This window comes from Ptychodera flava, chromosome 17 (assembly GCF_041260155.1).
Source record: "Ptychodera flava strain L36383 chromosome 17, AS_Pfla_20210202, whole genome shotgun sequence".
In the NCBI taxonomy this organism is placed as follows: Eukaryota; Metazoa; Hemichordata; class Enteropneusta; family Ptychoderidae; genus Ptychodera; species Ptychodera flava.
In genome coordinates, this window is record NC_091944.1 from 36,688,168 (window position 1) to 36,703,056 (window position 14,889).

The 14,889-nt window shown below is 40.2% G+C and overlaps 1 protein-coding gene across 1 annotated transcript in view; it reads right to left on the reverse strand.

Annotated features, from left to right (window-relative positions):
- LOC139116211 (F-box only protein 16-like) overlaps window positions 1-12,689 on the reverse strand; it is a 35,833-nt gene extending 23,144 nt beyond the window's left edge. The window contains exons 1-2 of the mRNA XM_070678775.1: window positions 12,454-12,689; window positions 9,320-9,356 (exon numbers count right to left, since the gene is read on the reverse strand). Of these exons, the coding sequence (XP_070534876.1) occupies window positions 9,320-9,356; window positions 12,454-12,570 (154 nt within the window). The 5' untranslated portion in view covers window positions 12,571-12,689. The remainder of the gene's footprint in view (window positions 1-9,319; window positions 9,357-12,453) is intronic.
- Window positions 12,690-14,889: the final 2,200 nt, after the last annotated feature.

Genomic DNA, 14,889 nt, shown 5'->3' on the forward strand with positions numbered 1-14,889 from the left:
ATAGCAAAGCCTGCCATGAGCCAGTTTTCAACTGTTTTGCAAATTTATATCAATTGTTTTAATGGTGCAGACATCATGCTTAAAATAACACTGAAGTCAAGTGTCAAAGATGTTGGTTTGCAACATCTGCAGGAAACAGTCACTATGTTCATAATGTCATATTCCTTTAGTGTAGGAAAACTTTGACACAATCATTACCACTATCTGCCACTACTACTTTGTGAGGCATTGTATCACTCACAGCCAGGGCTACTGGGTACTTTAATTTGTCTGATGTACTATCCACACGACAGATGAATCTACCATCACTGCCAAACTTCTGGACTCTGTGTCTGTCACTCACAAACACATATCCCGATGAACTAGCTGCCACTCCCATGGGAAAGTTGAGTTTGCCATCCTCTTCACCAGCAGTACCAAAGCATTTCAGATATTGACCGTCTGCAGAAAATATCTGGATTTTGTTATTTCCGAAGTCAGCTACATATACTGTGCCTCTCTTTCCAACAGCTATGCACTGAGGGCCGTTGAATTGGCCATGACCTTTACCCTTTGACCCAAACGACTTCATGTATTTACCATCCTTATCGTACATTCTGACACAGTTGCCATCCCAATCTGTAACATAGACCGTGCCATTTACAGGGCTAACAGCAATACTGTGGGGATATTTCAATTCCTTCTCTCCAAAGCATTTGATAACAGCACCATTTTCATCACTGATAACCACCTGTCGATTTCTGTCATCTAAGGTGTAGTAAGTATCATTGCTTGATACTGCTATGTCACATGGAGTAATACTTTGAGTTGTGCCCTTGAACTTGATAGTCTTCTTGAGCTTTCCATCACAGCCAGTTATGACAACTCGATTGTTTCCCTTGTCAGCGGTGACAACATTACCATGTTTGTTGATGGTAACATTAGATGGATTTTCAAACTGTCCGTCTTCTTTCCCCCTATTTCCAATGGTTTTCACCAAGCCTCTAATGACCTGAAAAACAGCTGGAGTGCCTGCTATTGTTTCATCTCCTACTGTTACACTTACTTGATATCTCCCATCCATTTCTCCGCACACGGTTGCAACAATTGTGCCATTTTTCTTATCCATGACTGTGATGTCTTCCAAAGATCCATCTGGTTTTCTGACCTTGACTTTGACGATTTGGTGTGGCACTATCTGCCTTCCAGAGGTATCTCTCGTCGTGATCACAAGGTCAACTGCATTACCTTTCTCAAGTTGCTTTGGAATGTTTTCAACAGTGCACTGTGATGCACACACACTAGACAGCTTCATTAGCTTTCCTAACCCGACAGAATTCTTTGATTCAGCATATGGTTGAAATGTCACAGTTCCCTGCTGTACGTGTGGCTGTGTTTCAATATTGACCAGTTCCTTTATTCGCCCTATGGCTTGATCCTTGGTTGAGATAATCTGTACATTACTGCCATGTTGAATCAAGGTTTCTAAGTAACTGCATGTACTTTAATATTACCATGTTTTAATTCCAAATCATCTAAGACAACGGCTGAACTCTTCAACTGACTGTCATATTCTCTTTTCAAGCCATCCACAATTTTTTTCTCTTCCTGTCTTATCTTATTCACCAATCCTTCTGCTTTCAAATTCACCTTCTTAACCTCTGCCTGGTACCTTTGCTGAAGCTCATTGTCTACTTTTTTGGAAAACGCCTTGTTTTTCTCAGCTTCTGTCTCTTTCACTTTCAGTTTCTGAACCATTGCTTTCAGTTCACCACGGCATTGGTCTGCTGCTTGCTGTAGGTATCTATGGCTGTGACTAGGCACACGGTGGTCAACTATGGTACAGTCTGAGCAGATGGCTACCTGACAGGTGTCACAGTAAAACTGCAATTCATTCTTGGAATGGACGCTGCATCTTTCTGTTGGCTGTACTGACATTGGCAGGGTTGTCTTGGCACCTTCATATTCTTCAATCAACAGAATCCGATGTGATTTTGTCGCTGGTATTCTTCTGTGTACTTTGACACAGTTATCACAGCAGTACTGTGGACAATCCACACATCTGTGACTGGCCGTTATCTCTTCACATCCTTCACATATGGTTGGAGCTTTCATTGAACCTGCTTTACGTCTTTCACACAAAGCCAATAAATCATTCATAAAGAAGTTACTTTTCAGATCTGCCACTCCTCCATCAGGAAGTTGATACTGCTTATTACATACTGGACACCTCAGAAATCCTTTCTTTTCTACCAAGTTGGTCAGACATTGCTCACAGAACGTGTGCATACATTCAAGAACTTTTGGAGTGTTATACTGCTCAAGACATATGCTACAACTCAGAAAATCCTCACTGATTTCATCCAGAATGGCTGTCTCATCTGAAGCCGCCATGTTGCTACGTACCTGTATGCACATACAGCAATCAATATCCACGTCCCTAGGTAGGACCCCCTAGCACTTCATTAACAAGCTACAGTACATAAATATCTTCCTATGTGAGCACAGTATGTGCACAGTGACTTTTGCGCTGAGTGACATAAAATCACAAAGTTAAACAGGCTTGCCAGAGATCTGTGTATGTCCTCAACTGACCCAGTTCAAAGCATTGTGGGTAAACAGAATAATTATTTGCATAGTTCTTCATACTTGTTGTCAGCTTGAACACACACTGCATATTGAAGAACACATACACCTACATGTACTTGTACATGCCATGCTTCAAACGACAAACATTGAGTGAAGAAAAAAATCACTACCATATTAACAAAGTCTTTAGTTGTAGCATAAGCATCAAAGAGACAGTGCAGTCATTGAAGGTGCTTCATTTTGGACCAGTATTAATACACAAGGCAACAGATCACAAAATGTCTTCTGTCAACCAATGCATGTGATTTCTGACGCTAAAACACAGAACAATTCCATGAAAATTTGTTTTTTTTTAAACGAACAGTTCTTTTTTCACAACTATAAATCACACAGCAAGATAAACTACTGCACAGTCCTTGAAACAAACAACTATTCTCTAGGATTTGTACCACCATGAGATTCTACATGACAGAATTTAACGGAAAATTGTCACCACTTTATGATTTAAATTTCTTATTCTAATTCTTCTACATTGCAGTTGCACTATTCCTTTAAAATAAGCCAAAGTTTTAATATATTTAGGAAAGTATCTGGGAATGTTCTTATATTGAAATGCAATTATCTACCAATATATGGCTATGATAAGTGGACTTTGTATTTTCTTAGCAGGGTAGTGTACACCATGGGGTACTACTCGATGGTGTACTCTGTATGTCTACTATGTTTTGCCCAGTCAAGGTGTGCAAATACACTCTAAACATTAGATTATAAAGCTGTAAATTTGTCAACCTTTTGTGCTGATATCGATTACTCCCTACATGCATTATGAATAATAATAAGCCACCGATAATGCAAATTCAGGAGTAAAATAAACAGAAAATCAGGCTTTCAAAGTTTTCTTTACTTGGTATTCATAAGCTAACAGTAACTGGTAAATGCAAATCTGTGATACCATGGAGGTTTATCTGTATATTGCCTGTTCTTAGTATCTTCTGAGTAGCAGCCTTGAAGCATCTAACCACACAGGCATGGAATACATGCATCACGTACACACTGTGCAGATTTTTTGTGTACAACAAATTACCACGATCTATATTTGATGGTTTCCAAGTCTCTGTTGGTGTATTTGGGTGCAAACCAATCACAATGTAATACGTCGGTTTCGAGTTGTCAGAAAACGCACAAATTTTTAACATCGGTCGCATGGGGGCGCTCGAGATTTTGCAAAAGTGAGGGCTAAAATTTTAGTCATGGAGGGAAGTCGCAACATCACACGTGAAGACGTCTGCAAAATGAACATGAAAGAGCTACGAGAATTTTTACAAGCAAGCAAGATTCCCCTTTCCAAAGCTAAAAAGGCTGAGTTGGTAGAGCTTGCTGAGAAATCCATTGACCTTGGATTAGAAACAAATGTAAAACATGTGAAAGAGGCTCCCAACCATAGGGCCTACTATCCAAAATTTTTTTTTTGTGTCGAGTTTGCGTTTGATTCGTTTTGAATACCCCCGTATGTGTTCCTACATTCTTATCCGATTGTTTCTGTTAATAAAAATGTTTGTTTCGTTTCGGATATTTGTAGGGAAGTTTGGATTTGTGTGTACGGTAATGTTTTGTTCGTGTGGGGAAAGCTTATGGCGAGACGCAGCCGGGCCTATGGCCGAGGCCTATGGTGCGACAAAGTTGATAGAGTGGCCCTTTGATGCTTGCGTTTCGAAATCCGAGTGTGGTTTCTCATCAGTCGCAGTGTACCGTAGATTCTTTCCTTAGTTTGTGTTTGTGAAAATTTATTTTAATGCATTTTAATGATCTTGCTCTTCGAGTAGCGAGGCAAGTTCCCGTTTTACATGCGTTGGCAAGACGCCGACATCGAGACTGTTGCCGTTTCGTTTAGTATTATAAGAATCATCGCCCTCGAATAAGGTCGAATAATGTCGCTCACGCTTATGTTTTGGCGATGTGTCCGTCGAATTCGGCAGAAAATCACACGAAACGAGCGATTTTGAAGCAAATTGAGTACCAGGTATGAATTTTGAGAATGATAGGGAATGATCGACGGTTACATGATAGATGAACTTATTACTTTTCACAGTAAAATCGAACGTCGAAGATGACATGGTGGCATAATCCCTATATATAGGAAATATAGTCATTTGGTTTCCTGACATACTTTTTCTCAGGCATATGTACACACGTCTATGGGGCGCATAGTCCGAGAGCGGAATAGATCACAAACATGTGGAAACTGTTAGGTACCCAACTAAGTTCACGTCGTATCATCCTTATCCATTTCGATCTCAGGCGTTTCTCTTTCTTAACATCGGGGAAACGGTGGAAGGTCATGCTATTCATCCATGGGTATTTGTCGAGTTTGCCGGCTTTGCAGTAAAAGATTGGCATAGTCAAACGCTTACGGTGATAACAGAGCAGATGGAAGAAGACTAAACTTAGGTTAGGAATATGGAGTCTGTGTTATCGCAATGTACGCAGACCGGAGTCCAGAAAGTAGCCCTCACTTCCGGTCAAAGGAAGAGCGCCCCTAGTGGCGAAAGCTTAAAATCCTTGAATTACCGCATGGTCTTATGGTAACTCGAAACTGACGTATTATGTTGTGTTTTATTTAAATTTATACTTGTGTAATTACACGAAAATTTCATATCTATTTCAAAAATAATCTAAATGCTTGTTCAATCCCTTGGACAACGCTCTTAACATATGTACAACTCTTGGAATGAACTTCTGAGCCACACATCGTGAAAATCCTTTAAGGGGGAGACCCACATTCGCAGACACTTTTCTTAAATCTGATTTTTCACCATTAAAATGAATCTTTAACCGACATGTAGTATATGTTTGGGTAGCTCGACAATTGAAGATTATAAAAATTGTAAGAATATTTCAAAACCTGTTTGCGTGTGTTTGTTTTGCTCAAAAATATGTGTTTTTGAGTTTTTTCACTTAAGAAAGTGTAAGTACGAGAGGGTGATGGCCATTGGTGAGCCATTTACTGCAATCGATAGCAGGGTAAAGTGTGTAAAAAACTGTGTCTTGGATTTTTGATACTCCGCTTTGTTTTTGCACAATTAGCCTTGAAAGTGATTCTGAATAAACTAACAGCTTTTGTCCACATTTGTCACGATATCTTTTGTTTTTGGAACATTATCAGAATTCTGAGACACACTTTTGAAGAAACAGTCACTAACTACAACCTGTGCAAAGATAAGGCTAATCCGTCAAACGCGGCGCCAAGTTACACTCTCCAGAAGTTGCGATACATTGCCAAAACGGAACGGAGTAAATCGCAGAAATGTGTATGCGACCCTTGGAGTCGCACAAAGTCAGCTAAAATTCCGGTTTATTGGTATGTTGGTCTAGTGTGGTTACATTAATGAACATGTATTGTGTCTTGAGGTGTGTATTTGTATGGCATTCAGAATGGTGCCTTCCTCATTGTACACAACCACTGTCACTGCTGTTTTCTTGGTCTACAGATGAAATACCTAACACCTAACAATACCTAACAACGTTACAAAATTCACTCACAATCATTCATATTGATAATCATTTGCACTGATAATCAGAGACAATGAAAATTTTCATTACAAGCTCTTCTGACACCAATCACCTTGAACAGTCACACTGTGTCTGTATTGTCACTGATATCACTACAATCAACACAATATCAACTTTCACCTGCCCTATAATTATGGGCTCAGTCAAAGTATTATATCACTGTCAATGCTGATGATACTGATCTAGCTCTTTCATTAAATAATTCTGTTTGGCAGTCTAAAAAACATCTTGAAACTTCAAACATACCTCCTTATGAATTTAATCATCTCTTTATTCTAATTGATTACAAGCATTATGTAATGAATAGGGCAAATGTTAATGAAACTCTTCACTGAGTTCCTGTATGCAGAGAAAGGGTTGTTTGATTTCAAGAAGCAATATGTTGGCAAATTGTTAAATTGAATTATGGGTTGTCTCAACCACCTTGTACTGTAGAAACAGAAGCTGTACATGTACCATACTAATTGGGTTAAAGTAGAGGAAATCAGTTTACTTGTATCAGAGATGCAGATTAACAGCTTTAAAGGCGGAGCCTCCCTTTAAAAGGACACGAAGCTATAGCGGTGTTCATTGTGTAAGTGGACACCAAACAGGCAACACGCGATGACACTCTCCAGAAAATGCCACTTTTTAGTTTTCCCCGGCCGCAAAAGCGCAGAAAGACTGCCAAGCGGTCAGCGCGAAGTTGCTGCCGATCAAACTCTGTGGTTATATACAAAGTCTAGAGCGACTGGAAGACAATTTTTTAGGAAATTCGAGCGTTTGTGTTGGGGAATCAATGACCGTTGGTGATTTGAACCGACCATCAATCAAACGCTTGTATAAACTCTGTTTGCAGGATTAGCAAAATGTGACAAAAGGTTGAGATCAGTTTGTGTAATCAATATTATAGAAATCAAACATCGTACTGGCCAAGTGTTTGACTGGGATGAGAACTCCACTAATGCGAGAACCTGGGATTGAAAAGTGCGGCTTTAAATTTACAAAATTTCACCTCAATTTTCAGCTCTATGTATTGGGAACAACAAAAAACTTGAACTCTCTCTCTTGAGGAAAAGACTTAAGGGGAAGAGGAAAGAAAAGTATATTTGACATAATTTAGGCATGAGAAGAGAATACACATTGAGTAAGTCAACAGTACAGACACATGAAATGCTAACTGCAAGCATATGCTATTACAGACCCTAACAGCGGGATCTAAAGGTCTGGTGAAATGCCCATGTTGCAAAATCACAGAAATACAGTTGATGGTCTATAAAACAGTTACATTCATTTCTTTTTTCGTTTAGCGCGCGTGATTATGAAATATGGCAAAAGAAAAATGCAATGTGGGCGTGTCCCCCGAGCCTCTCCAGTCGACTTTTTTCGGCTTTCCGAAGTTTGCCCGACTCTGTATCTCATAACGGGAAGTAAACTATTTCACACCTCCGTAAGCTCCCCAGGGGGTAACTTCTAGGGTTTCCGCTTACATGATCAGGACAGTGTCCTCCTTCACTATGGGAAGACGTTGTTCTTTTGGTGACAAGAACATGAACATGAACGGCTCAACTGTAAACTTTTTCAGTGTTGAGTGTTTGAACCATAATGTGCTTGTCTCTTCTGGTTCGTACGATCGGCCACGGACCCTCGGCTGAGCCTGCCTCGCTACTCGCTGCACAGAAGGTTAGGACCGTAATGCAAATCAACTGCATGAACACCAACACTGAACGTTGTGACTGCCACTTATAAATGCACTAGTCTACATCACGGAACGTCAGGACCGCAATGCAAATCGACAGTAACTTAAAACGTAAATGGGGACCGTGATTAAAATGCACTTCAACTACAACGCCGAAGGTTTGGACCGCGATGCAAATCAGCTGCGTGAACAGCAACACTGAACGTTGAGACTACCATTAAAACGAACAACAACACGGAACGTAGAGATCGCGATACAAATCATGGAGGTAGGGTCCTCCCTGATACAAATCGACAGCAACACGGAACGTGTCGTTGGGACGGCGATTAAATTGAAGAACAACGGGGAATACCGGATCACGAGGACTGGACCGCGATGCAAATGGACCGCAACATGGAATTAAAATGCACAACACAGAACATCTAGACCGCAATGTAAATCAACTGCAACAGCGAACCTTGTTGCCTCGATTAAAATGCGTATGTCTGCTATGTATAGCAAAAGTTTCAATTCTCGCGAGCGAGCGTTCCTTATGCCTGCTGTACACTAGACAAAATGACGTCAAATTTATCGCGAGGGCTCGATTGCGTGTGTCAAGTTTTAATTCTCGCGAGAGCCATTCATGCATGCTGACTACACTAGTATACGTCAAATCTCTCGCGAGACTTGGCTCGATTGCAAATATACGGAAGGAGACACAGTTTTTGTGAACCGCCGAGAGAGAAGCGCAGATTAAACAAAAGACTAAAAAACCCACGTTTTTTCTTTATTTTACCATATTTTTGAAACAAAAATCAGTTTCGCCACTGTGGCGAATTCCCGGGGCGAATTAGGATCGATTTTTTTCGCCACTTCGGATTTCGATTCGCATTGGCGAACGAACGTGGCGAATGGGCAGCACGAACAATGAGGCTGTTTTGTTAGCGGATACCGGGCAGAGATAAGGCTGCGTTGGACCGCTATTCGATGTAAATGAACACACCTGTGACGTCACAGACGGCCAACCATGATCCCGCTGCGGGCGTGACCTGAGTGTCGCAAAATGACCCCATGAAAGCCGCGCATAGAAATATCAAAAAAATTAACACTTGCGCGTACTTTTAGGTTGCAATTATGTTGCGAGGTGTAATAGTTTTGACCCCCTGGAAGACATTCAGTCACACAAACGGGACCATTTCACCAGACCTTTAATATGGACATTTATGCGTTTGGCTTCTTTCCAAAATACATGTAACATCAAAGAAATACCGGTAGACGTTTTCTCATCACACAAATGATGACTTTGTTCTTCTGTCAATTAAAGTAAGTTCATTACCAAAGCATAGTATCAAAATGATACTTTTCATGAAATGCTTGTTGTACAAAAAATTTCAAGAATTTCTACTTTCAGGAGGAAAGACAACTTACAATAAAGAATCAGAAACCATATAGCCTTGGTAAATTGGTATGAAAACCTACATTGTGATTTTATGGGACTTCAATATCATCAATCTAAATGAACTTACCATTTTCCAACAAGGGCTCTTCTTTCTTCAAAAACCTACATAGAACAGAATATTGATTGTTAATTTCTTACATCTCATTCAATTCAATGAAATTGGCTATCAATGCATGCAGATTGACCTTAATCCTTATCAGTTAAATTTAGTTAGAAACCAGTGAGCCCTGATAGGATCCATAAAATTGCACTTGAACAAAAATTGGAATATTTAAAGGCCAATGAATACCTATATAATTTGATTTTACTAACCAAACCTACTTTAATATACCAGGCCAAATAGGTGAAAATGCCAGTAGATTTGGCTCAATACTGCCTTTTACAGACTCCCCACATTGGTAAGTGATGCTGTCTGGCAGGATTTGGGTTAACTTTTAAGCCAGGACCTCAGTTGCAGGATTAGGGTTAACTTTTAAGCCAGGACTTCAGTTATTGTCCTCATCCTCAGTATGCCTAACTACACTTGCCAACACTGAGGGCGCTAAGGAGTTGCCTTCATCATTCATGTCCATGTACTTTGATTATGCTTACAGAACAAAAGATGGTCTCCTTGCCAGTGAATGTGTGTTGATAGTGTACTTTGTTAGCATACATTCTGGGACATCACAGTTAACGGGGTATACCAGAAATAGTATCATCAATCTGTTTGTATTTTATATCTGAATATAAATACTTCTTAATGGGAAGTTACAGGACCGTGGGCGCACAATAGAGGGATTACTGATGACGCAGCCATTTGCATTCACTGGGTGGGAGTTTTCGAATTCTCATAGCATAGCTTTGACCGTATGAGAAATTTGAATAATAATGATTGACACTTTCTTGACATATGCAAAGAGGTGTCAAATAGTTGTACATGGAACACGTTTTGAAACACATGCGTTCTACGACAAAAAGTGGAACATTTTTTAAGTTGATTTTCACCTCAAGTTTAGTCGATATATATTCACAGACATCATATGCAAGATTCAATGACCCTAAATGTCTGAAACATGGCAAAATTATGCATAGATTTAAGATAATCTGGCTTTTATAGGGGAAGTTCCTGTTTAAGCATTTCACTTACATCTTACGTGTTATTATTATATAACAGTACTGTGTACATTCAAATCAAATGATGATTTCACCATTGGAGCATTGTATACAGTCCTAAATCTGATGCAAAATGTTTTGAAAAAAAGAACTGATCCCAGCTACAGGGCTGTCTACTACATGTATTATTATATTAGTCTGTAGAAGCATTATTTATTTAACTGGATTCAATTTCGCTTTTTCACGGCTAGTTGAAACCCTGAAATCAATCCCAGTGAAGATGTACAACCACACATTGCTGTTTTATTTACGAATCAGCACCTTAAAATAAATCAACTAAAAATGTCTCAACTATCATTTCAAAATTAAATGCCCATCTTGAGAATTAATGATTCATTTATAGTATAAGACAGTGTTGTAGCTGTCTAGCTGAGAGAAATTTGCATTTTTGATGAGTGTCAGAGTCTACCTGATAGCCATAGTTCAGTTCATTTTGATGGTCCAGCAGTTGCATTTCGGCTAAGGTCAAACTGGTGAGTTTCCCCTCAACTGTCCACAATAAACATACACTCAAAATATGGCAGGCAATCGCTAACCATAGCCCTGCATACGTTGTTGTGTGTTCCCGGAGTTATACAGCCTTCCAGTGGCCTGGCCCAATGGGGGAGGCAGTCAATATAATCCCCGAGGGATCCCACCTCGGGCGATATGGGACAAATAGGGTGGATTAGACAGTGTTTGCCATGAAACTATGCCCAAAAGGGTAGATCCCCGGCCCTAGTTCACTTTCACGGACAGAATTTATAAAACACTTACCCATTGGGGTGGCAGAAATGTGGGGATTTTCCAGTTTGTCTTGCCCTAGGGGGTGCGGCATCATGTCTAATTTGCAAATCCACCACTATACCCCGAGGTGGGGGGGAGGGGGGGTAGTGACACTGATAGCGCCAGGAACACATGTAGCATCGTACGCGGGTCCTACTAATTACTGCCCGTGACTGTCCGTAGCTGCGTCAGGACTGCCCGAGGAGCAAGTAGGCCAAATTTCGCCAATTTTAACACTAAGCCAATAGCTTGAACTTATATTATGCCTCACTAACCAAAAATGTCATTGATTTGGTGTTTTTCTGTAGCGGTTTTAGAAACCGAAAGACGCCGGGCTTTCGACAAGAAAGACGTCCTCATCTTGATTGTAAGGTCATACCATTCAGTGCAAGGGGTGGTACGCTGTCAAGCTGTACGCGCTCGGCGAGGTTATTGTACCACCTATCGAACTGAATGGTATGATCTCACTATCAAGCTGGAGACGTCCTTCAAGACCGACGTCTTCCATGTTCCAAATCCGCCGGAGAAAACATCAGGTTAACGCCAAATCAATGATATTTTTGGTTGGTTGGGCATGATATAAACTGAACCTATTGGCCTAGTGTTAAAATGGGCGAAATTTGGCTAACTTTTTCCTCGGGCATTGTTCGGGCAGCTACGGGCAGTAATTAGTAGGACCGTCGTACGCAGGGCTATCGCTAACCTTTCTGGTCGGTATTGTTTGCAGACAACGCAGTACCAATTTGCTGCAGATCCGTAGCCCTACCACTCCCTTTGCTGGTTGTGTTGGGGGAGTGGCCCCACTCCCCCAACACAACCAGCAAAGGGAGTTGGATAGGGCTACGGATCTGCAGCAAATTACAACTCGACATCTGAAAGAATAGCTACCAAACTGTCTCATATCATGGAAGCGTTTTTTACGTCCTTGCAAAGCCAAACCAACGTGTAGTGTCCGCTATGGCCAGACCATGGATACCCCAACGACCAGACGAAAGTTTTGAGTTAATTGCGTCGCACGTACCGTACTACACAACCATGGAGCTACCAAAAGAGTCTTTTGGTAGCTCCATGCAACAACTTCCGAGTCATATTGTAATGTTATTATCGGATTTTGTCGTAGTGCACGGTTATTTCCGATAAAATCACATATTCTGGGAACGAATTGTCGCTGTAAGTAGATTCATGACATCGAAGAATCGAAGCGCAGCGATTTTACGCCGACAACTCGTGTTTGTATATAAATATAATATTATAAACACACGGCTATTTACAAATATTTTACCTTGTCATTGGTTGGCGAGTGGTTCATTGGAGTCCACGTACTGAATTTCATGGAATTGAGGGACTCCATGCCCGTTTTCTTAGCATCTCGTTTCTTTTGTTCCGCTGACCAGGCCATATTCGATATCAACAGTGCCTGGGTAGGAAAGCTTGTAGAGAAATCTCAGAACACATATAATATATGTAGCGCTTAGAGCTGCGATCAGCTTGTTGCTACCGCCATCTTGTGATAGTATGCAAGGCTAATAATATGGCCGCCTCTCACATGAATATTCATCACTCATGGCTTTGTACGCCGTTCGAGGTAACTACCCGTCAATTCACTCTCTTTAGCAGTTTCGGCAAGTTGTATGCAATAAGAACAAAAATGAATTATCGAGACCCTGACAAGTTTTGATTGGGATTTTAATAGCCCATATATGTACAGGGCCTAGTCATGGGAGGGGGGGGGGGGCGCTGACGTTAAACGTTTGAGGTGATCATGATCCTCCGCGGTCCGGTCCCGATCTTGGTCTGATAAACTGCATTGACGTTGCCCCTTAGGCTTAGGGGTGTACAATTTGATATCCTTGGGGGGGGGGGGTCTGGAGGATTTTCAAACAAAAAATATTCCCAGCGAATGTCAATGAACAAAAATATCAGCCAGAGGGGGCTTAGGGGAAAAAAAATGGCTCATTGAGGTGAAAGAGAAAAATCCATCAAAAGTTACTTTCTGGAATACATTTTTTTATCTTCAGGGCGCTCTTCGGGCGCAAACTGAAGACTCTGTCAAATACACAATGGTTCTTTGGCCAAATACATTTGGGGAGCCACAAATTCATCATTCAGTTGCATTTTTCGATGCGCACTTCGGGTGCATAACTTTAATAATAATAAGACATATTTTTCAGAGCCCCCTCCAAGCCCGAAACTTTAATATATCAGACATATATATATATCAGAGATATCTGTATGTTTAACATTTTTCAGCGCGCCCTTCGGGCGCATTACTTTAAAATATCAAACATATTTTTCAGCATGCCCTTCAGCCGCATGACCTTCATATATCATATATCAGAGATATCTGGATGTTTAATATTTTTCAGCACCCCTTCGGGCGCAGTACTTAAATATATCAGAGATATATGTCAGAAATATCTTGATGTCTGTAAATTGAAAGTCTGTTTTGCCAAGTGTACTAATCATTATGAAATCTGCAGTTCATATGAAAAGCATGACAAGTTCCTGATACTTTTCTGTTTTCTCTATGAGAATTCAGTATTAGAAAGCAACATGCACTAAAATTTCACAATCACATTTTTCTTATAACAGTTCTGGACATCTGGTTACGCATAAAAAGTGTGGAATACATTCACAGCTCATTCAAAATACTCTATTGAAACTTTAGAATTGACACTTTTAAGTTCCTATCTTACAACTGACATGACAACAATTGCATTAAAACACAGAATGACTGAATGTTTAATATATATATATATATATTATATATATATATATTATATATATATATTATATATATTTATATAGTCCCATGGTATTTTTCTCTGTTTGACGTCATCGTATAAGAATGTTTTTCGTAAAGCCGGACAACTTCGACCCGAAGACGAGAAGTTGTGCGGCTCCGCGAAAAACACGAGTATACGATGACGTCAAATATAGAACAATTCCATGGGATTATATATTTATCACATGAACAATCTTCTTATTTTTCTTTGATGTGGATGGACCAAAATTATTGTAACAAATTGCATGGTTTTTATCGCGATTTTGTGGTTTATTTACGCGGATTACTTACATTGAATGAGTAAAGCGGTCCGTCACCCAGGAGATGTGCAAATGTTTACAGGTATACTTTCATTCATAAATCCCATTAAGGTAGTATGCACCTCGAAAGTGAAAGACTTAAACTTTTGCTCTAACTTTCCTCAAGGGATCTTTCAATCATTCTCTTTCAAAATAAAGAATAAAAATAGGGGGTCACCGTGCAAATTTTTGTACTAGAGAAACAAATTACCCAAGATTTACCGATATTTGAAATTCAAAATGGCCGCCATCCCTGTGTTAACTCTATGGAGAAAAATAAAAATTTTCGAATTTCGAAAAACTAAGCCGGTGAAAAGTTTTCTTTCACCAAGAGCTTTAAAATGAACCCCCACATATGGTATATCAGAAGAGAATTGTAAAAGTTTGAGAGTCCGAATGTCTGTCCCCGAGGTGCGTTCTACCTTAAGCTAAAAATTTGATACATGGAATGGTACCTCCACCAATCAGACATACGGATTCGGTCACGTGCGCATGTCAATCATTGTCTCGCGCTGGAGCGATGCCAAGGCAAATGTGCCATCGGCGGACATAGCTTTCACCGCGCTGGCGACGGATAACGATAGTATTTTGAGTTATTTAGAATATTTACAATTATATTTATAAAGCGAATGCA